Genomic DNA, 23,729 nt, shown 5'->3' on the forward strand with positions numbered 1-23,729 from the left:
TGGCCGAACCATTCCTTTGATGTGTTAAGAATAGAACAGAATGTGGAGGACCAGTATTAAAATGTAAAACAGTATAAGTTTTTTTTTTTTTTTAGACAGATAATATTTAATTGACTGAATAAAATGTACAAAAACCTTGCTTTTTCTATAATACTTAATTTAGGGATTGTGTAAATAATCTTACGTAAAATTCATCTCCACTGAAGGGGATGACTGCGTGGTGCCTCTGCTCTGTCTGCCCCCGCCTGTGTATCACGACAGTGGGGCGAGAGACAGACGTCAGAGAGAGGCGAGAGAGGGAGACTATGCAGCCCGCCATACAGAAGTGTATTGGGCAGTGGATGTAAATAAACCGTGTACTATATCCATACTTTTCTTATTCCCACCCCCTTTTGCCCGAGACAGAGACGGGGCTTGGATGATCGGGGTAAAGATTAGTGGGGACAACCAGAATTCAATAATCTGATAACGTAAGGGGCCTTTTAAAAATCTGATTCATTTTAAGGAATCGTAAAGTCCTTGTAGCGGTAAAACAGAAGACACCACAGGGGGAAAAAAGAAAGGAGAGAGAGAAGGGTAAGGACCGGGAGTGCTGGGGAGCTCGTCGCCGGCTTCCGGACATTTGGGGCGGCATTGAAATCGCAGACGTCGCTCCTGGGGGAAAGCAAGACAGATATCTTCAGTATTGGACTAAAATATCTGGAAGCGGTAGATTTTGTTTCAGCGATGTCCAGGAAAGTCCAAAGAAGCGAGGTGTGCGCCGACTGCAGTGCACCAGGTAAGGCTGAGATTTATGGATCGAGGCGTTGTTGTGAGCCATGACTGTCCGAGATTCGCTCGAGCGCGGCGGCCAGCGGGTGAACACCAAGCCCGCGAATGCGCAGGGATACTCGGCTAAACGCGTCAGGAAAATGCCCGAAAATTAAGGCCCATACGGCAGCACATCAAGTCAGCTAATTCAAACCCACTCTAAATTAAATACTGAATCGATATGTGGGTTATGATACGACAGAACAGTAGGTGTCAATAAACTATATCCTTTACTAAACTTCTTTGACTAAAAATTTGAGGAGTTATTGCAGCTTTGCTACCATGGCTAAAGTTGTATCCGATGCTTGTTAGCAACCATCCTTAGCTAATTGACGATGCTGTGAGGTGCTGTCAATTAAAAGCATTATATTTATACTATACGCAGGACCTTTTATAAGCACATTTTGTAGCGAGAGAAAATATGTGGATTAAAAGTAAGTTTTAGTTCATATTGAGCACAAAACAGGCTCTGTATCGAACAATGCTAACTGACAGTAAGCTAGACTTAGTTGCTAAGTAGCCTAAGGACTCTCGTGTGAATGACTTGCCAGTATTTGAGTTAAACATATTTCAATGTTTACAATCTGTAAATGCATTATATCTACAAGAAGTACTAGTTCAGTTTGTCCAGTAACGTTTCAAATCTAGTTAACTTGGGCTGAGTGGAGTTAGCTAACTAGCGTTAGCAGGTTGACAGGACACACCAAACTCTGACGAGGATCTGTCTTTGCTCGTGTTTTTGTGCACAACTTTGTTTCTAGATAGCGTTTTCGTAGGTATATATGATTTAGTGGCACATTTCCTGAATGTGTATTTGTGAAATAATTTGTTTGGCTAATTACTTGTACGATACGTTGTTTCAGAGTCTAGTATGTTTACAGGATAAAACAGGGAAATTCTGTATGCTGTTGCATAATTATGAAAGTGAATTCATTTATGATTGTTTATTGTTCTTAAAGTGGACTCGCATAACTGAAACATTACATTTCATTGTTGAATTTTTGTTTGTTGTTGAAACCAGCCTAAACTGGTTTGCTAGTCTTAGCTGTATTAAGCTGGTCTCCCAGTCTGGCCAAGCTGTTGTGCAGCTGATCTTCAAGCTGGTCTCTCAACATGACCAACTAAAAAGTTCCCAAAACCCCTCTTAAACGAGCCAAAATACCAGTGTGACCAGGCTGGGACAGCTAAAAACCAGCTTTATCCTGGATTAAGCTGTTTTAATGCAGCTGGTCTTCATAAAATGAAATGTTTTATATTCTGATATTTTATACAATTTCATAAATGCAACAGAGGAAAAAATGGAGGTTGGCATTTCATTTATATTTTAAATAAAGATTAGATTAGATTAGATTCAACTTTATTGTCATTGCAAATGTAAGGTACAAGGCAACGAAATGCAGTTAGCATCTAACCAGAAGTGCAATAAGCAGTCAGTACAGAATATACAAGGTCTACAGTAAGTTCAATAAATATACAGATAAGGCAGTATTATGGACGTAAATTACAGATTTTAAAAACTTTCAGCATGATATACAGATAGGTGTACTATGAACATACTATACAGATGGATTATGTAAAAGTGTACACTATAGGCAGAAACTATGAACATATGAACATTTACACTAGTGTAATGGACAGTAAAGTGCATAGAAAATATTTCAGTGTGCAAATGGATTACTCAGTATTCTGGATGAACAGACAGTTGTGCAAGTGTTTTTTTTGCTTGTTGTAAATAAATAAAAAATAAAGAGGAACTTACTATGTTTGACTGGCTTTTCTTAGCCTCTTTTTCCCAAAAAGCAGTGCTCAATACATTAGGACAAAATAAAGACTTCAGTTGTTTATGAAAAACATACATTTGATGGCACTCAGCTGTGCCGTCACTTCAAACCCACCCTTGGCCTTGCTCATTTTGCCTCACCGTCCCCATGGGGGAGACCGAGGGGTGGTATGGGGGGCATGACAGCTGCTCCCTCATCCACAGCTGCTCTCTCTCCAGATCTGAACGTGTATGTAGGAGTGTGTCTCGCTTTTGACAGTTTAGTTCTGTTTCACCTCCTCAGCTAGCTGCGGTCATGCTCAGAGTTTTGCTGTCAGCGCTGTCACCGGTGCCCCTGGCCGATGACTCCACATCTTAGGGCTTGTGCATCTTTTTAATATCCTCACACATTTGCTCCCTAGTGTTGGCCTGTCTTGCAGTGCTAATAGAGCTTGATGAATAATAGTGAGTGTGTCGGAAGTTAAGGGAACTGATGACTGAGAGAGGAGGAGGAGGCGGGCAGACGGATGGATGAATTCTAGTAAATGTATTATGGGTATGAATGAACGTGTAGTAGGTTGTCAATTGCATGGCCACAGAGGGCTGAATGGCGCCGCGTGTGTGAGCATTAGAGTGTGTACACATGAAATTTCATTACGGGCAGAGAGAAACTCTCGATTGAGATGTTAATGGTTTCAAGCACTTATAGGAAGGACAAGCGTGTTCATTAAGAAGTATGCCATCATCTTTGATTTTCCCATACGCAGGTGCTCAGCTCTATATCTGTGAACGTCTGTTCACCACAGTTCTTCACCACATGCAAGGTTCAAACTCTTGGCTATAATATGAACATTTGGTGGATTAAAATAAACCTTGTCTTTTTCTAAAATAAGGAAACAAGCAGACCTTTTACTTAACATCAATTTAGGCTTTTTTATAACCTTGGATGGCTCCTTGTTATATTACTTTAATTAAAAGAAAATAGGATCTAATCGCCTTTTAAAAGTCTGTTTATATTTTTTTTGTGAAACAAATGAATGTTGGAGTAAAATTAACACTTATTTTACACAATAATTTGGTGTAGGTTTCATTTATTGTGTTTTATTTTTTAGTGTTTTTTTATTTTTTGTATGTTTAATTTTTAGTGTTTCTGTAGCTCAATTGGTAGAGCATTGTGCTTCGGATAAAAGCGTCTGGTAAATGCATACATTTAATTTAATTTTAAAATTTTTAAATATAATTGTTCTATTCTTTTGGTTACTGTCTTTAAAAAATTTTGGGTCATTAATTGTTTTTAGAAATTAAAACCTTTATTCAGCGAGAATCGATGCATTAAATGGAACGAAAGTGACAGTAAAGGGAATAAATAAATTACTATTCTATTAAAATAGACAACATTTAATTTAAGTTGAAATATTGTTTGTTTAACTATATTGTGGTTTTTAATTAAAAAAAACATAATCAGTATTATAAAAAAAGAAATCCACCATTTTTAGGTGTCATATTGTGTTTGCGTTCATACGGGAAATCAGTAATCATGTTATGACACTGTTTACATCAGTGCAGAGTAATCTCCCTCTCGCTCTAATCGTATCAAAACCCTGCTTAGTGAGATTATGTGCTTGAAGTATTGTGGGTGCTGGTTTCATTTTAGCCAGATCCTAGGGGCCTGTGGCAGCCAGAGGTACATTTTGTGTCACATTGTGTCATTTTTCTGTTTACCTGAATGTCCCCTTGATCCTGACAACACTTGTACCCTGCCTCATATGAGGAGAGCTCTTTTCCTCAGATGAGCTCATGTGTATGGTATAAAAATTATATAAATCTTTTTTTTGTTGTTGCATGTTTGTATGTCAGAAAGAAATATTTATGTAAATCCATTAAATACAAAAAAATATATAACTTTTGTTAGCCAAATAATATCATTTGTTTTGCATTTTCAACCATTCTGATGCTTCCAACACTAAGACCAATCATTCTCACAGTCACAATCAGTTACCTTTACATCCTACCATACTGTCTTTAGCTTATTCTCTTTGATGAAATGTGCATTGTCATGTGTGTTAAGATCCGGGCTGGAGCAGTATAAACCGAGGAGTTCTGATCTGTGATGAGTGCTGTTCTGTGCACCGGAGCCTGGGCCGTCACATATCCATCGTCAAACACCTGCGACACAGCGGCTGGCCTCCTTCCTTACTGCAGGTAACTAAAGAGCCTCTCACACACACATTTGTCATGTTCCTCAGGATCATAGCCTAATACATACATGTGTGCCTCTAAGATGGTGCAGACCCTGGCCAGTAATGGAGCAAACTCGATCTGGGAACACTCTCTGTTGGATCCAGCGCAAGTTCAGAGTGGGCGCAGGAAACCAAACCCACAAGATAAAGTCCAGTAAGCCATCTCATAAACCATTCATGCATCGTATACCAGAATGTCATAAAAACAGAAGACTGAGAGGTATAATTCTTGTTTTATTGGTCTGTGCTGTATGCAGTTGTTCTCATGGAGCTCCATGGAATAGCAGACCACTGAGACAAGAATAGAAAATCTGCCCACTCAAAATAAATGAAGGGAGGTTTTAAAAGTAAAATACAGAGTCATTAAAGTAATTTGTCAGAGCAGTGGTGCAGTGGTTCGCCCAGTCTCGTTCACGAATTATAAGCTCATGCAGGTTTGAGGAATTTCCTGTGTCACCTTTATTGCACCTGTCATAAAAAAGGCAAATATCCATGAATATATGTATATTTAAAGGCCTAATTACTTTATTAATATTCTTTGAAGCAGTTGTACAATGTTACCTGACACACAAGAGACATTATAATCTGGGTCCAAAATGAACTGTCTGCCACACTTGGCAGTAGTGAGTGTATTTAGAAAATCCACAAAATCTCTATTAAATCATATTTATATATTATATTTAAACACACACATGTATGAATGTATGCATAATATATATGTATTTGTTTGTGTGTGTGTATCGAAATATTTTCCTTTGTTGTTTTTTTTTTTCTTCAAAAAATATATTATTTAAAACAAATATTAAAATATCAAACATAAATTCATACACTTTTAAAGCCTAAAGAGATTCTGAAACGTGTATATATACACACAGGCTCACATATTTTAAACTATTCATGTTATAACAAATGTTTCATGTATTTCACTTTAATAAAAAGTACATATGCTACAGTATATACCTACCTTTTTATTTTATTATTTTTTTTACATTCGAAAATCGAAAATTTTAATATTTGTTTTCTTATATTTCTAACAAACAGCAGACAAACACTGCTATTTTTCCATTTTCAGTTGCATGTTGTATGAAAACAGTCCCTGTTTATTTAGAGAAAGTCTAAAAACTTTAGCCACCTAAGATGAACTTATCATTTATTTCAGATCTTGGAATGAGGGTTTGCACGGTTTGATTTAAATCAAGCGTGTCACTTACATCCCAGAGGCAGCCTTTGTTATAAATAAACAGTCCTGACAGTATCGATGTCGGCAGGACTATTGATGAGGCATTCTATTTTATATTGATTCATTGATTTTGAAATTGATCTCCATTCGTTTCTGTGTTTGTATCTTTCACCCCACAGCCCCACTAAGTCAGAGTTCATTCGCGCAAAGTACCAGATGTTAGCCTTCGTCCACAAGCTGCCCTGCCGTGATGATGATGGGGTCACTACGAAGGACCTCAGCAAGGTGAGACTCAGCATCAGCATCACCTCTAACACTTTATCTGTCTCTTCCCTCTCACTCTCATTCCATGTTTCCTCCCCGGCCTCTCTCTGTTCCCCACTGTCTGTGTCCTTTCAGGAAGGCCCTTAAAATGACACCCCGCTAGTGAATAAATGTATTTCCTCAGTGCTGTTGAAAGGCCCTAATGAGAGGATGCGCAGGAGATCTGCTCTCTTTCTCTGTCTTTCATGCTGGGTCCATCTCTATTTCTCTTTCATTCGCTCGCTTCTTCTCTTGTTCTTGCCTGCAGCAACTCCACTCAAGTGTGCGGACAGGAAGTCTGGAGACGTGTTTACGGCTGCTGTCACTGGGGGCACAAGCCAACTTCTTTCACCCGGTAAGATCTGCCATCTCTCACAGTTCTTTCTTTGTTCTGTCAGGTTTTCTACATCATAACTAAAACAGATGCTATATTGTTAGATATCTTTTTTTTTTTTTGTTTATTGTGGGATCTGAGGATGTTTCTTTGTATAACTATGAACTGTGTTGTCTGAGTTGTCTGAGTGATCCGATCTTGACAAATCTGATCTAAAGTGAAATACCTTCCAAAACCAAGATATTTCTAGTTTCATGTTCTTTCTTTTCTCTAGTGTTATAACTGTGGCAAAGACAGAAAAAAACAGATCTGGTTTAATTAGTTGTGAAACGACCAAAAGACTGTATTTGAAAACAGCACAGTGTCCAGCACCTGTCAGATGCCTGATGTTCACTCCACAGGAAAAGGGCACGACCCCTCTTCATGTGGCTGCCAAAGCGGGGCAGGTTCTGCAGGCCGAACTGCTGGTGGTGTACGGGGCGGATCCAGGAGCTCCAGATATCAATGGCCGCACACCTATAGACTATGCCCGGTAAATACAAAACACAGACGTCACTAGGTACTGATCGATGGAATCTATCTATCTATCTGTTGCTCTCTCTCTCTCTCTCTGTCTCTCTTTGTGTCTGTGTGTCTGTTGGTCCATTCATCCATCTATTTCATATCTATCAATCCATCCATCTATCTATATAATATCTATCTATCTGTTCATCTATCCATTTATCCATCCCATATCTATATATCTGCCCATCTATGTCCATCCATCCATAAATCCATCCCATATATATATCTTCCCATCTGTATCATATTTATCCATCATGCCATATAAATCTATCATATCATAGCCATCTATTCATTTATATCATATATCATATTATGTCTGTCTGTCTTATCATTCTGTCTGTCGGTCTAATGTTCTATCTCTCTGTCTGTCTGTCTGTCATTTTATCTGTTGTAGGGCTGGGGGTTATGTCCAAAAAAAAAATCAATTTTTGTTTTTTTCATATTAGCTGATATCGATAATTATCACAATAAATGTCAAATCTTTGTTTCTTTCACGTTTAAATCTAGATTTTTGCTCCGAAGTGAAAGTTGTAAAAATCAGACCATTAATTTTCCTTAAAATAAATATCTAAAAAGAAACATATTTTCTTAGTTTCTGCATGTCCTAATGAGTGATTATTGTTTCAAATCAAGAAATAGGTTTGAGTTGCCTGACAATATTAATAATATCAGGTTTTTGTCTGTTAGAAATGCACGTTTGATAGTAGCTTGAGTTAGGATGCAGGGATACATTTTTGTTTATTATCAAAATCAGTAACATTTGTGAAAAATTGTAGCAACCTCAGTTTTATATGGTTTTTATTCAGATATTTTTATTTTATTTGATGAAGCATTGGTCTCCCATAGCAGCATACATTTAAATCATGATAAATAGTTAAAACCACACATATATCAACTCAGTACCATGGTAAAAATATTACTATGGTAAATGATGGCAATGTGTAGATTGAAAAGCCTTCTGACTGTCTCGTTGCACACAGTGTTTCTCCTGTTTGGCGTTAAACTAGTTTAAATCGCAGAGTCATTTGTGTTCATCGCTTCACGCCTGGATCTCACAGTGCTGTTTAGAGCTCGCATGACAGAGTAAACGGATCTGCTCTATTGCCAGCCCGAGACTCGAACCCACAACCTTAGGGTTAGGAGTCATACTCTCTTACCACTAGGCCATGACTTCCCCCTATCTGCTATCTCTGTCTGTCTGTCATTTTCTAGTTCTGTCAGTCTGACGTTTTTCCGCTCTGTCTATCTGTATCTGTGGTTCTATTTTTCTAGCTAATGTTTTTGAAAGGATCTAGTGTCTTTGGTATGTAATGGGACTTTGTTCTTGCAGGCAAGCAGGTCACGTGGAGCTTGCCGAGCGCTTGGTAGAGTGTCAGTATGAGCTCACAGACAGGCTGGCCTTCTATCTTTGTGGACGTCGCCCAGGTGAGCTCAGAGTACCTGTTTGATAGTATTTCCTTCAACAATAGCTGTAATGCCATATTGTGCCACCTTCTAGATGTTTAAATTGCAAAGAGTTTTGATTAACAGATTTTCTGCAGAGTTCAGTGCGCTGACAACACAAAAATAGACTTGGCGCTGAAACTCTTATTACACCAAAGCTTCTGCTGTGCGGCTTACACAGGCTGTGAGAAAACTGTAACATGTTCATTTGGGCGTCAAAATAAATATGTCCTGGATGTGTGTGTGGTGTGAAACAGACCAATCTGTCCACCCAATTGAGGTTTTTAAAATAGTTTTTCTTGTGTCTGTTTCTGCAGATCACAAAAACGGTCATTACATCATCCCTCAAATGGCAGACAGGTACATTGTTTGTGTATGAGAGTGTTTTTGCATTTGTTTGATTCGTAATAGAAAAAACATTGTGTTCAATTATTGAAGCTCATCAGTGCAGTTTTATTTATTGATGTCATGATATCCTCCTTTAAATCCTTTCCATATCACTGCCTATTAACTGTACTAAGATCAGTTGGTAGCAGGTGTATTCGTGTGTGCTAGCCAGCAGGTTGCGCCACATGGTCAATCAGTTTGCATTAGGACAGAGAGTGTCCTCAACCTCTGTAGCGCTGGCTACCTCAAATGCACCACAGCTGAATGACCTTTACTGACCTGTCCAGAAGGAGTGTTGATATGGGGTCTATCCCTTTTCTTTCTCTCTCTATCTGTCTTTTGCTTACTTTTCGGTCTCGCTCACTCGTTTTCTGTTTTCTTCATCTTGCTGCGCTTTTGGAGGCAGAGCTCGCCCTAAGTGCCCGACGCAGAGGTATCTCTTTCTCTCTCTTCTCATCCCCCTCTCCATAAAACCCTACTCTCTTTCTTTCTCACATGCCTCAATCTGGGTGTGAGTGACTGGAGAGATGAGGCAGGAGTTTAAAAATACATCTACAGGAGTCTGAAAACACATTTTTTGTACAAAAAAAAAATCTATTCATTTTTTCCCCCCATTGAGTCAATATAAAATCATAATTGGCCTGTTTTTTACTTAAATACATATTTCTTGTCATGTTGTGCACTGTTCAGTGCAGGTTTATTATTCATTGATCCATCTCAAAAACATTTAGAAGGGAAAACAATGTAAACTTACATTTAGGTCAAAATATTCTAGTATTGATCACAATGCAATCAGAATTCAGTTAAGTAAAAAAAAACCACTCCTGTTCCTCCTCATCTTTTCTGGCTGTCCCATCCCTTACGCCACACTTCATCCATCCATCCATCCATTCATCCACCTCTCTTTTTTCCTCTCTCCTCATCTTTCTCTGTCCGCATGACTCCAGCATCCTTTTATTCTTGTGTCTGTCTTTGTCTTTGTGTAGCCTGGACCTCTCTGAACTGGCCAAGGCAGCCAAGAAGAAGCTTCAAGCGGTGAGTGATGCAGGTTACAGAGCTGCTGCAGAGAATTATGGGAATTTGAGTTTTTAGACAGGCACAACTGAAAGCAACAAGTGATAAAAGCTTTTCCATTTTAAATCCCAAAGTAGATTTGAGTTTGATTTGAATTGTATATATCTCCTAACCCTTTGACACAAGTGCTTGTCGACTATTTAGAAATACGTTCATTCATCAGCACAAATTAAGCTATTTTTGATGAAATCCAAGAGCTTTTTCACCCTGCATAGACAGCAGTGCAACAGAAATGAATGGGTTTGGTGCCACGATATCTTTGTTTCCAGGCAAAACGTTAAAGAATGCGACACAACCCTGGTTTAATTATTTACCACAAGACTAGTATTATGCACTAACAAAGTAAATCGGGTCGATTTTGATTTCAGCTCTGCCCACCTTAAAATTGCATTGGTCCAAAATTTTGTTTCACGTAAATATAAAACATTCTTATTGACTATGATTGTGTTGTATCACAATGTTTTTGATTTCAGTGTGGCCACATTAATTACTTGTCATAGGAATCCTGGTTAGGCTCTTTGAGAGATTTGAGAGAAATATGTTTGAAAAACTCTTAAAATGCTTGGAAATTCAGTAGATAAATTAAGCAGATGCTTTGAATTCCCTTAGCTTGCATTTGATCTTTATTTAGTTCCTTGTTAGAGCATGTTGCTTTGTTTTGTCTTCTCATTGATGTCTTCCTGTTGTGTGTGTGCTCAGTTTTTGCTGTGATTTTTGTTTTTTCCCCATGTGTGAATTTTAATACCACATACTGATGTGTCTGTGTGTGGATGCAGTTAAATAACCGTTTGTTCGAGGAGCTGGCTATGGATGTGTACGATGAAGTGGACCGTAGAGAGAACGATGCAGGTAATACTCAAACCCCCATCTGTTCCTCTCCAAACTTTCCCTGCTTCTCACTCTTTCCCCTGATGTAGTTGTGGAGCGTTCCGGAGGCATGGGGACAGTTGTAGCCATGTCCCTGGAGACACAGCGATTGGTGTGTTGTATAAACACGGGCTATAGAAGGACTTCAGCAGTGCAGTCAGCTTGTAGAGAAGGGAGGGAGAGAGATGCCGAATGGAAAGGAGGGTGAAAGGGAGCGAGAGCGAGGGAGTGCCGCAGGAATTCTCTCCTCCTCCTCCTCTCTCTCTCTCGCTCTCTCTATACTCCCGTTCCTGGTTGTTGAGGAGAAGAGGTAGCATGCTGGGGTGGCAGACTGGGATTCTGATGGTAAGCAGGGCTGGGAGCGAGGCAGGGGGCCAGACGCACACATAAACCCAAACTGAACGGGAAGGGTAGATGTGAACTCTCTGAAACCTCAGGGCTACGACATCAGAGTCTGTTTGTTTGTATTTGTCTTGTTAATATATGTCCATTCTGTTTCTCTCAGTGTGGCTGACAACTCAGAACCACAGTACGCTTGTGACCGAACGGAGCGCCGTCCCCTTCTTACCCGTCAACCCTGAATACTCCGCAACACGCAACCAGGTAACGCACAGCATTTTAGAGGATGTGTTTGAAGTATGTTTTAGAGGAGGTTCTGCGCTCCTGCTGCCACCTTGCGTAAGTGCCTGTCACTTCCATACGGGACCGTTTTGATGGAGGCACAAAGGAGAGATGATATCTGGGGTGCAGACGACATGGGGCTAAAAATAGACTTTTTGTGGTTGTGCAAACGTCTGAGGCTCAGGTTTGGGCGGCCAACCAACAAATGGATGTTTTCCAGCTGCGTAACTGCTGCAGACGCGCAGCGGCTCCCTCCCCTTCAGCGTTTCCACTGGCATCCTCGCATGACCCTCTCTGTACCACTGCTTGAAATAGTTCTTTTATACAGTGAGACCACTAAGTGCGTTTACTCAAGAGTATGTTTCCTGCGGGCTGATTGGCCAGGCTGAGAATTTCCTGTTCTTTTGCGTATACATGAGGATTTGAGACATGGAAAGAGATGATGGGAGGGAGGAGGGACACACACATACCCAGTGGTCAAGAGTTGGAACACTGAACTGTGGATGTGGCAGTGTTTTCCAGTATTTAACATGTATTTAAGTGCTTAAATAAAACTTAATTTAGGATAACTTGCAAATTTGAAACCTGTAGAGCTCCACAGAAGAGCTCTCCTGTAAAACGATTTCCTGTACAGAAATCATTCATAAAATCTACACATCCCCCACATCTTTCATGTGTATGAAATATGTAGGCTAATTTAGAATATTTTCTGCTCCTAAAAAGTGTGTAGTACACTTTTTTTTTTCTAGTACACATTTTTCAATGTTTCAGTCTATTCTTCAGAATTTCACAGATTTTGCCCAAATATGACCATGGACCACAAAACCAGTCTCAAGTCGCTGGGGTATATTTTTAGCAATAGCCAAAAAAAAACATTTTATGAATCATCATATTCCATGAAGATATTTTGTAAATCTCCTACCGTAAATATAGCAGAACTTAATTTTTGATTAGTAATATGCATTAAGAATTCATCTGCACAACTTTAAGGGCGCTTTTATGTATTTTATTTAAATGTATGCTATCATTCCAAAATTTGGGATTGGTACATTTATTAAATGTAGAGTGCCCATCAAGGCTAAATTTATTTGATCATAGTAAAATCAGTAATATTGTAGAATATTAAAACAGTTTTCTGTTGAAATGTATTTTTAAACTTCATTTTTATGAATATATTTTAATATATTGCTTTTTATATTTGAAGTCGTAATTTATTCCTATGACTGCAAATTTTAAGCAGCCAGTCTTCAGTGTCATATGATCCTTCAGAAATCTTACTGTAATATTCAGATTTGGTGCCAAAGAAACATTTCTTCTTATTATTAATGTAAAAAAAAATGCATTATATGCTGTAATGCTAAATATTTTTGTGGAAATCATTTTTTTCATCAGCAGATTTATTTTACATAGAAATATAAAAAGAACAGCATTTATTATTAAAAAAAAATTATAACAATGTAAAACCTAACTGTCTATTTAACGATTTAATTAATCATTTTTTATATGAATAATATTATGTAAAAATAAGTATAAGTATTTATGTATATTTATTTGTCGTTGCTAGGGGCGGCAGAAAATTGGCTCGCTTCAACGCCCCGAGAATTCGCCACGCTTATTATCGACATTCTCAGTGATGCCAAGCGACGGCAGCATGGAAAGGGCTTGACAAGCCCCACAGGTGAGACGCCAACATTGCAGTTCACAAACTTAGAGATTTTAGGGGAATATCAATAACACAGTAAAGATGGATATAGCTACGGCAGTGCTGTTTCTCACTCTCTCAGTGTCTCCTCGTATTAATGATGTTATCTTTTGTTTTTTCAGACCCGCTGGATCTGAGTCAGGCAGACGATGACCAGCACGATTATGACAGCGTAGCATCTGATGAAGACACAGATAGTGAGCTAACTGCACAGAATAACAACAACACCCAGCGCAACAACCGGGCCAAGGTGAGCTCATCAAACCCTTACTCTCTTACTGGGTGTTTACCTGAGGAAGAGATTGACAGTTGAAGATTTGTGTTCATTCATCTAGATATCCATCATTCTTAATAATGAACCCACTTAAGTTAAGGAGCGTCTTAAAACCTTTGGAGAAACAAGCTCAGATGAATTAAGAGATTTCTAATTTCTTGTACTGTAGGTTAGACCTTGGTAATTGTTGATCTTGGTTTTTCCAGACCAGCAAATTAGTATTTTCAGTAGTACAGAATCCAGTGTTGTCATGTCCCAGCATGCACCGCTGCAAGAGCAGCAAAAGCAGCAGCTCTGACTCATATTTGCAGAATGACATCATCGCCTTTTTTCAAGGCAATGATCAGTGAAGCTATTGTTCTGCAGCTGAAGACAGGATGCTCTCTCTGAGCATGCTCAGTCCTAATACAGGAAGTGACATGGTTGAGCTTGTAAGCGAGCACAACGTTGAGGAATGTGGGGTTTAAAACCTTCTCTAGTAGTGCTACTGTTTGTTATATTGTACAGTTATTAGTTTTTATCTTAAAAAAAGCTACTTTTTGTGGTTTCAATTCAATACACTCTATAATAATGTTCATTGAAATCTCCATATTAATGGTAGATTTATAAATACATATGGACATCAGTGATATATAAAATCATCACTTGTGCTGGTATGCCGCGTTTCCACCGAAATTACCCGGAACATTTGTACCAGGAACTTTTTTTCCCAGGAACTTTTTTCCCCCCAGACCTGTTGCTTTCTGTGTTTCCACCGCGGTGTAAAGTACCGGGGAGATTAGGCAAATAGACTGGTGACGTAGGTCTGCACGCGTTTCTCAATACAAAGTACCGCTGATTAAAAAAAAAAAAAAAAAAAAAAAAAAAAAGTACGCTGATTTTTGGACGTGCATCCTCGGTAGTTGGTTCAGACTTTGTGCATTCCTCTGGGGAGTGTGATGTCCATGACGACGCAAGTCCGGTAAATCTATAAACAGCAGCGTACTTGATAACTTCAGTCTGCTCGTCCTGGCTACTGCAATTTTCCTTACTGTATATTTACAATAAAACGAAATATGATATCAAATACCACTGTCTCCTTTCGTTTTCATTTAAGCATAATAACAACTGCAGAAATGTACTTAGTTCAGGGAAATGTGTATACAGCCATTACAATGAAACGAAATATTATATAAATTCGCCTTTTTTATTTTCATTTTAACATATAGATAAATTGAATACAGACCAAAGAAAACCTGTAAGATTTACCCCGCAGCTGAATTATATGTTATGTTTAACCACTAAAGACACATCAGAGCCAGCGGCACATATCAGAAGGTCTATCCCAGGAGAGGCTGCTTCTCGGCGGATACATGAGGACAGAGCTTCCGCTGATCGAGTGGAGCTCACCGTCTACGAGATCGGCGAAACACATTTTTAAATAGGCGCTGTCTTTATAAATAAACCATAGATTTGAGTTTTAAACAACTACATTCTCGCCTGAAATACTTTTAAAATTAAATTTCATGACACAATAACTGTAATATTTGAAAATTATCCGAATAAATGGTGGTTGAACTCAACCAATGCTGCGTGAACTCAGATCGCTTTGGCTACTGCAATTTTCCCCTCAGTATATTTACAATAAAACGAAATAGGATATAAAATACCAATGCCTCCTTTCATTTTCATTTAAACATAATAACAGCTGCAGAAATGTACTTAGTTCAGGGATAAGTGTAACGTTATATACAGCCATTACAATGAAATAAATATTATATAGACTTGCCTTTTTATTTTCATTTTAACAAATAGATAAATTGAATACAGACCAAAGAAAACCTGTTAGATTTACCCCGCAGCTGAATTATATTTTATGTTTAACCACTAAAGACACATCAGAGCCAGCGGCACAGAAAGTCTATCCCAGGAGAGGCTGCTTCTCGGCGGATACATGAGGACTGAGCTCCCGCTAATCGAGTGGAGCTCACCATCTACGAGATCGGCGAAACACATTTTTAAATAGGCGCTGTCTTTATAAATAAACAACAGATTTGAGTTTTAAACAACTACATTCTCGCCTGAAATACTTTTAAAATTACATTTCATGACACAATAACAGTAATATTTTGAAAATGTTGATCCGAATAAATGGTGGTTGAACTCAACCAATGCTGCGTGAACTCAACCAATCAGCATGTTTAGCGCCAAAGTCCCGCCCCCGAAAGTTCCGGAACTTTAAAAAAGTACCACCTCGCCAGCAGGGACTTTCTGGGGGGCATTTTTTTACCCGGAACTTTTATTTAGTTCCTGGTTCCTGCGGTGGAAACACACCAAGTACCGGACCAAGTCCCTAGTTCCTGGGTAAAGTTCCTGCGGTGGAAACGCGGCTTTAGTTTTCTAAGAAATTGAACGTGCAGTTTTTGCATGTGAAATGATAAACAGGCAAAAAAAAAACATGATATTTGAGGATATATCATAATTTAAAAAGGTTGTTTTTACTTATATTTAAACTACTGTTCAAAAGTTGTTGTTTTTTCTTAAAGAAGCCTAAAAAATTCAAGTTATGTGAATTAATATTATATTTAAAATAACTGTTTTCTATTTTTATGTATTTTAATGTCATTTTTACCTGTTATGGCAAACTGAATTTTTAGCAACCATTACTCCAGTCTTGATGAAAAGAAAGTTTAAAAGAGCAGCATTTATTTAAAATAGTTTCAAATAGTTGTAATACTTGCTGAATAAAAATATATATTTCTTAAAAAAATAAAAATAGATAAAATCTTACCGACTGCAATCTAAGTAGTGTAATACTACAATAAATTAATGAAATAATTAATTGTGCAATCGTTTAGGGAAAAAGCTCTCTCTTCTATAGTGTTTGTTCATTAACAGTATTGGTGGTTTGTGTTGTCAATCAGAGCATGGACTCGTCGGACCTGTCAGATGGGCCCATCACACTACAGGAGTATCTGGAGGTGAAGAAAGCACTGGCCTCCTCAGAGGCCAAAGTTCAGCAGCTCATGAAGGTCAACAACAACCTGAGTGAGGAGCTGAGGAGGCTTCAGAAGGAGGTACGCTCACCCACCGGATTAAAACTGTGCCTTTGTTTTAAAATACTTAGAATTTCACCATTACACATACTAATCCCAAACCATCGAACAGAGCAGAACAGTATTAATATACACTACTGCTCAAATGTTTGGGGTCAGTAATAGTTTTTAAAAGAAGTCATTTGTAATCTACTGTCACTTTTGATCAGTTTAATGCATTTTCTAAATAAAATTACAGACCCCATGCTTTTAAATAAAAATGTAGATATCTTAAACCATGCTCTTCCCACTGAGAATGAAGCCCCTCCTTGTTCAGATAACCTTAAACTTCCTGTCCATCAGACCAACCCCAGTTTATCAGCCCCGGCATGACATAACCGTCCACACTGCAACTGTTGTGTTTTCTTTGGTCCTTGTGTTTGTGTGTGACTCCTGGTGATGCCCCTCCATCCCTGTAGATCACGCGGATGCAGACGGAGAACAGTGCGCTGCGGGGGGCCCAGGCTGGGGCCGGGGGCTCTGTGACCAGGGGTGGTGGCCCAGGGCTGTGGCCTGGTGGGGTAAGGGGTACAGGCGGAGGGGTAGGTGGAGACTCCAGCCTAAACACACCCTCGTCTGCCCCCCTCCGCCGGGATAGACAAGCCTTCTCTATGTATGAGCCCGTGGGGACCACCCCCAAAGCTCACACCCCAGCCCTGGACCCCCTGACGGGCCGCCTGCAGCCTCTCAGCCCCGTAAGTTTGAGCATTAGTGGCCGGCCTGATCTTTTTAAACTTCCTTTTCCTATTGGGCTCTCTTTTTCCCTCTGCTTACCTGAGCCCACACTAATGTGCTGCTGTTGCCTGGAGCACCTGCTTCCACTCTTACTCACCGCTCTCTACCGCCACCTTAAGGACAAACAGGAGCACTTCCTGCCCTGATAACACCTCTCTTTTTCTAGACATTGGCTGTTTAAAAACTCAGTGTGCTGCCCAAATCAACAGCATTTTTGAGCATCATGGGTCTCTTATACACCTGGTTTCAATGTTCCTGTAGCTAAAGTGGTAGAGAAAAGCGTTAGCAAGTGCAAGGTTGGGGGTTCGAATCCCGGGGAACACGTGTAAGGAAAAATTGTTAGCCTGAATGGAATGTAAGTCGCTTGTGTCTGCTAAATGCATAAATGTATTTATTTTTCAATTTAATCAATGATTTGATCGTAAGTGGAGTGTGCTGTTTGTGAATATCTTAAGTACACCTACATAAATTCACAAATCACTCAAATTTATTTTATTTTTTACAGAAAATATATTTCTTTTAATTTTTCATTATTTAATTTTTTTTAGCTCTCACCGTGCATACATAAAATTTTGAGGGAGCATTGTTATTATTATTATGATTATTATTATTATTATTTACTTTTTAAATTATTTGGCTTCTTCACAAACTACTCCCAAATTGATTTGCATTTTTTCTTTGTATTTTAGTTCTGTTTTCAGTAATTTTGTCTATGTACAGATGTACTTTACTACAGATGTATTTACTTAAATTTTGTAACTTCTTTATCTTTGTCGTAAACTACTCCCAAAATTGTTTGCATTTTTGTTCTACTTTTCATTTTCACTTTTTGTCTTAAATTACATTTATTCACATGCAGAAATTATATTTTGTAAGATTTAGATGTATTTTGTTTATCTATCATTCTTTATTTGTATTATACTTTTAAAAAATTTGTTAGCTTTATCACCATGCAGAATCTATTTATTTAATGTGGTTCATATTATCACAAAATCATAGACCCTCAGAACAAAACCTGCTCACATTCTCATTCAGAATGCATGTTAATACCAGGTTTGCCTATAATGCTTAAAAATGTTGCGTAGCTAGGCAGCTCAACACAGTCTGAGACATAAGCCTTGTATATTGTCTGTTTAGCATAGGAAGATAGAAGTGGCATGAATTGCATACTATCGTTCTTGAAATGGTTGATGTGCCAAGAGAGGCTCTCGTTGAGAGATATGCTTGTCTTGTGCAATACGACATGTCTGGAATGTGTAGGAAACTGATTGATGGTTGCCTGATTAGTGAAACTCAAATGACTTGATCTGCATGGCACACATCATATGCTTAATGATTTCTTGTGAGGTGCAGTGAGTTGTTGTGCTCCACCAGACAGCGCTGAAATGTTTATAGATATTCATAGATCTGTAGGATGTATTTTAATGGCTTTTTAATGCCTTGTTTTGATTTGCTTTAATTGCTTTTGCAGTTATGCAAATAGGCCATTTTGATTATGCAATATCCCATTTTGGGTCATTGCTGACAGTGTAGTATAGACTTATTTAGTTTTATTAGTTGTGGTTAATGTATTTGGGATGCACCTTTGTGCCTGTTTTATTAACTGCACTGTTTAATGTGTGTAGTGTTTTAATTAGTTTAGAGAAGTGGATGTTATTAAATTATTAATTCAATTTTGCTTTTGAGCTTAATGTAGAATCTTGCTGTTCTGCAATATTGAAAACCTCTGCACTAAGTTACTTGTGTCTAACTGAATTACAGTCGTCAGTATAGCAGTTTTGCTGCACATTTTCTTACATCTAGCAGTCTTCTTCTTTCCTTTCCATCCTCTGCCTGCTGACTGCCTCTCAGCTTTTCTCCTCCTGTTAATCTCATTCTGCTCATGTCCAGGTGCGAAAGGGCGCTCCGACGGGTCCCACCCCCTACGGAGGAGCGCACCTGTCAGCCTCCACTGACGGCCGATATTATGTGAGTCTCTTTTCATTCATATCTACACTGACGTGTGAGTTACAGACTGTGATGTGTAACTGACTTCTGTGCATGTTGGTCTTGTCCAGCCTCCAAAAGCGGGAGAGAAATATGGGAGCGGACCTGATAGTGACTATGACAACTCTCAAATGTACGACGTCTCCCTTGGGTGAGTGCAAGCTACCGTTAAGATCAAAGCACACCAGGTTCCGAGTCTTTTTACATTTGCCTCATTTCAAACATTTGAGGTTTGTGAGTAAGAGTAATAAAAATAAACTTGTGTACCGTCTCAAGAAATTAGGAAGGGAAATATTGCTGTTGTAGTATTATTGTTGTATTTTTTATATATGACTAGAATAATAGAATAAATGTTATGAATTATTACTTTTCAGTTAATTGTAAAGTTGATTTACATGTTGATATGTAAATATATTTGTATAATAATAATAGTCATTTTAATGTTAGGTTTTTTTTACTGCACAGGAGTAATATATTAATCTTCTGAAAAACAAATGTTACAATAATAATATATATATTTATATTATGTATTATTTTTTATTTCACAGTTACAAAAAATATTTTATTTTATAAATATCTATAATTATTCATTTATTCAGTGTTTTTGTTGTACTTTTAATAAATGTTTTTAGTATTTTTTTTTTTAATTCAAATATTTAATTTTTTGTATTTCATTTTAGATTTTTTTTATTGCACAGAATATATATATATATATATATATATATATATATATATATATATATATATATATATAATATTTTTGTTATTCTAAATTTTTCCTTTTTTTTTTTTTTTTTTTTTTTACAGTTAAAAAATAAATACTTATTTTTAGAATTAATCCTAATTATTATTTTATTGTACAGTTTTTTTTTTTTTTTTTTTTATAAATTACAAATATTTTTACTCTTAATAAAAAGTATCCCACATAAAGTCCCGAATATTACAATAGAGATATATTTGTCTTCTAAAAATACCATTATAACATAACATATGCAATATAATAGTTTATTATTAACTAATTAACTAAATATCTGATAGTTACGATATTAAATATTATTGTTACTTTTTTAAAGTTATATATATATATAAAATTTTATTATCTTTAATAATTTTAACAATACATTTATTTCTTTTAGTATTTAAACTGGTGTGTGTTTAGTATGCTTGCTTTTATATGTTTGTGTGTGTGAGTGTGCGCGTGTGTTTTATTTAAATTGTTTTATAATGTTGTGTGGTAGTGTGGGCCGCAGCAGTGAAGAGGACAGCAGGGATGTGGAAGACACCGAGGGTGAGCCGGACCCCACGCTGCCCTGCACAGAGGACGTCATCCTCAAAACAGAGCAGGTCACCAAGAACATCCAGGAGCTCCTGAGAGCCGCACAGGAGTTTAAACACGACAGGTATGACCGTCTGTCACCCCTCATTTTGCTACCATTAATAGAAACATACGATTATGGAGAGTTAAAACAGATATTCGAGAAAAAATATAATTGAAAGAAATCTGCCTTTGGTTGCAGTTTTGTGCCATGTTCAGAGAAAATCCACATAGCTGTGACAGAAATGGCCTCGCTGTTTCCCAAGGTAAATCAATTTGTCATATTATGATATTGTGGTACAAGCAGATGCACTAAATCTCTCTGCTCTGTCTGCTTCTCTCAGAGACCAGCGTTAGATGCAGTACGTTCTTCATTGAAGCTTCTGGCGGCCAGTGCGTCCCGCCTGCAGGTGGAGTGTCGTAAAGCGGCGCCCTCCGACTCGTCGGCCAGTACAGTGGACTACCAGCTCCTCACCCAGCAGGTCATCCAGTGCGCCTATGACATCGCCAAAGCTGCCAAGCAGCTGGTCACCATCACCACCCGCGAGAAAAAACAGTGACCCTCCGACACACCAGGCCAGGGGCAAAGACTGAGAAACCAGAGAAAAGAGCAAAAACTGACAGCTGGGAACCGTTGGTCGGCTAGATGGAAAAAAAAGATGGGAAAAGAGAGGGTGACAAATCCAGCTGCGGCCAACTGCGAGATGTTTGGGAGAAGCTGAATGGAGCTGCCTGCTTTTCCTTACACTCCTTTTCTTCTCTCATTTCAGTATTTCAGGAGGATCTTCTTTCATCTACACATCTAAATACAACAACACTACACAGGCAGACCCACAGTTCAGTGCTGATGGTCTGCTAGCGCATGCACAAGCACTCCTAACCGTCAGACAACCAGAAACCTTCCTCCTAAATCATGTATATTCAGTTTTTCCTTTCTCTCTGTCTTTCAATTGATTTTGTGTTTTTAAGTGCAGCTCCATTGGCCTGTTTCTCTTGGGACAAATGTACTGACTTTAAACAACAACACTGGAGTTATTTTAACAGTTATGACTTAAGTTTCGTATTATTGTTACAATTATTGATGTCTTCTTTTGAGTTTTGTTTCATTTAGTTTCGGTGGAAATCACACAGAGCTTTGCGAACATTAACAGAGGTGAACAATAACCCGTGAAAACTAACCAGAACACTCGCGTCCTCCAGTGGTAGAAGCACTGGTTCACTCACACAGTGTTTTACTATGTAGTACCTTTTTTATTTTATTTTTTTGAAGTGCGTTAAACACTAGCCAAAGGAGCAGAGGGGAATGATGACACTACAGTTACGGATCCTCTCTTTTTTCCGTCTTCGAGCACAAAGACAGCAGTCGGGGTTGATGTACATAAAAGGTTCATCTCATCTCAATCCCTCTGTTAGTGGGTTTTGGTATCAGAACAATGCAAATGTCTTAGCACAATCATCACATTGTCTTTAGCTTGTTAGGTTAGGACAAAACCATCACTTTAGGACTATATGTTCACTTTCTGCACACAATCGAATGACCTTTTTTTTATTTTGGGGGAGTGTTCACTTCGGGACCAGGTGTGTGGTGGTTGTTTGTTTTCCTTGTGAGAATATTTGATTTCGTTGTTCTTTATAATTCATGATTTGTTTTTTCTAATTGAGCATGTGTGTAGTTAATGGTTATTAATGTAAGAAGACCCTTATGTTTTATAAGCTACGAGCATGTGAATGTTGAGGGTTGAAGATGACCACTTATCAATTTTTTCGTCACTAACATTTCACATACAGTCACAGGGAAACCGTGTCACGTCCGTGAGGATGTCCATCTGCTGCATCAGGACCAGTGAGGTCACACTCTGTCGAGGCGGTCAGGGGCACTTTTGTTGAGAAATGTGGGAAACGAGTCCCTCGCTGTGTTGATGTTCATGGGAGAGGAGTTGAACTGGAGCTTCCAGTACGTACGCACATGTAGATGAGCGTGATCAAACCAAGTATTTGTTGTACAGTTACTTTGCATTTTAGATGCCTTAAATGTCCTATTGTTTTCCATATCGGTTTTATCCACCAGCCTTTTAAGTTAAGCCATTTTTTCATTCTTGCCTTTTGTTTCCTTAATTTGGGGAATGGGATAATGTTAGCATCCCCTGAAAACGTGTCAAAAAAGATTGTCTGAAAATCGCTTGATCATTGCCTTTGCACATCTGCTAGACTGACTTTAATCAGTAATCATGTGTCTTCCACACTATAGAAGCACATGGTGAGTAAAACAGTGTATGCTTCAAATTTTCCCCCCAGATTCTTCATTTTACACTAAATATGTCAGGATGGTTTACTGTGGTGATGGCTTAGGAAAAAAGAGTTTGGGCCATTATTTAATAAGCACTAAAATCAGAGCGAGAGATTTCTGACAAAGATGTCATTGCACACGCACTATAAATCTGATTCCTTTCAGAGTAGTCTGTAGATTTTCCCAGCCATCCTGTTGCAGATGCATACATTGCTCACATAATGCACCGGGGAAATTATTTTTTAAATAGATTAATGCACACACACACACATACACTTCCGTGATCAGTCATACTGGCTGCACTATACTTATGACTGTTCTTTAGCACGTGGTTATTACATGAGAGATTAACTGATGGGAGAAACTTGTTCAGCAGAGGCTACCTGTAAAATAAAGAAATTAAATAAAAGACTAAGCAAAACCATTTAAAAAGTAATAAAGACTCATAAGCTGTACATTTGTAATAAATGAGAGAAAATGTTCATTGTCTTCTGTGAGTTCTTTTTTTATGTTTTTGTTTTATTATTATTATTATTCTTGTGGGGATGAAGGCCATGGTATTTTACAGGGTGTTTACTTGCCAAAAATACTAAGAAAATAATTGCATGTAGCCTACAGAAGTGGAATGCAGGAAACACAGAGAACAAGATTAAAAAGACAAACAGGAGTTACGCAAAAAGCCTTCAGTTTATGATTGTGGTTAGTTGAACGCTTGCTGAAAACATCAGTCTGGACCAACTGACAAATATCGAACTACCAGCACTGATAAGGACG

The 23,729-nt window shown here is 38.2% G+C and overlaps 1 protein-coding gene across 1 annotated transcript; it reads left to right on the plus strand.

Moving 5' to 3' along the window:
• Nucleotides 1–273: 273 nt before the first annotated feature.
• LOC113114873 (ARF GTPase-activating protein GIT1-like) lies at nucleotides 274–23,437 on the plus strand. The gene is given in 22 exon segments (XM_026281952.1): nucleotides 274–778; nucleotides 4,638–4,771; nucleotides 4,851–4,963; nucleotides 6,169–6,274; nucleotides 6,561–6,647; nucleotides 7,028–7,158; nucleotides 8,521–8,615; nucleotides 8,951–8,993; nucleotides 9,427–9,453; nucleotides 10,007–10,055; nucleotides 10,871–10,943; nucleotides 11,467–11,569; nucleotides 13,147–13,177; nucleotides 13,179–13,260; nucleotides 13,407–13,534; nucleotides 16,462–16,614; nucleotides 17,052–17,327; nucleotides 19,258–19,335; nucleotides 19,425–19,504; nucleotides 20,592–20,753; nucleotides 20,871–20,934; nucleotides 21,013–23,437. Coding segments are annotated over 22 exon segments (2,283 nt in total). The 5' UTR covers nucleotides 274–726; the 3' UTR covers nucleotides 21,229–23,437.
• The last annotated feature ends 292 nt before the right edge of the window (nucleotides 23,438–23,729 follow it).

This window comes from Carassius auratus, chromosome 15 (assembly GCF_003368295.1).
Source record: "Carassius auratus strain Wakin chromosome 15, ASM336829v1, whole genome shotgun sequence".
Lineage (NCBI taxonomy): Eukaryota > Metazoa > Chordata > Actinopteri > Cypriniformes > Cyprinidae > Carassius > Carassius auratus.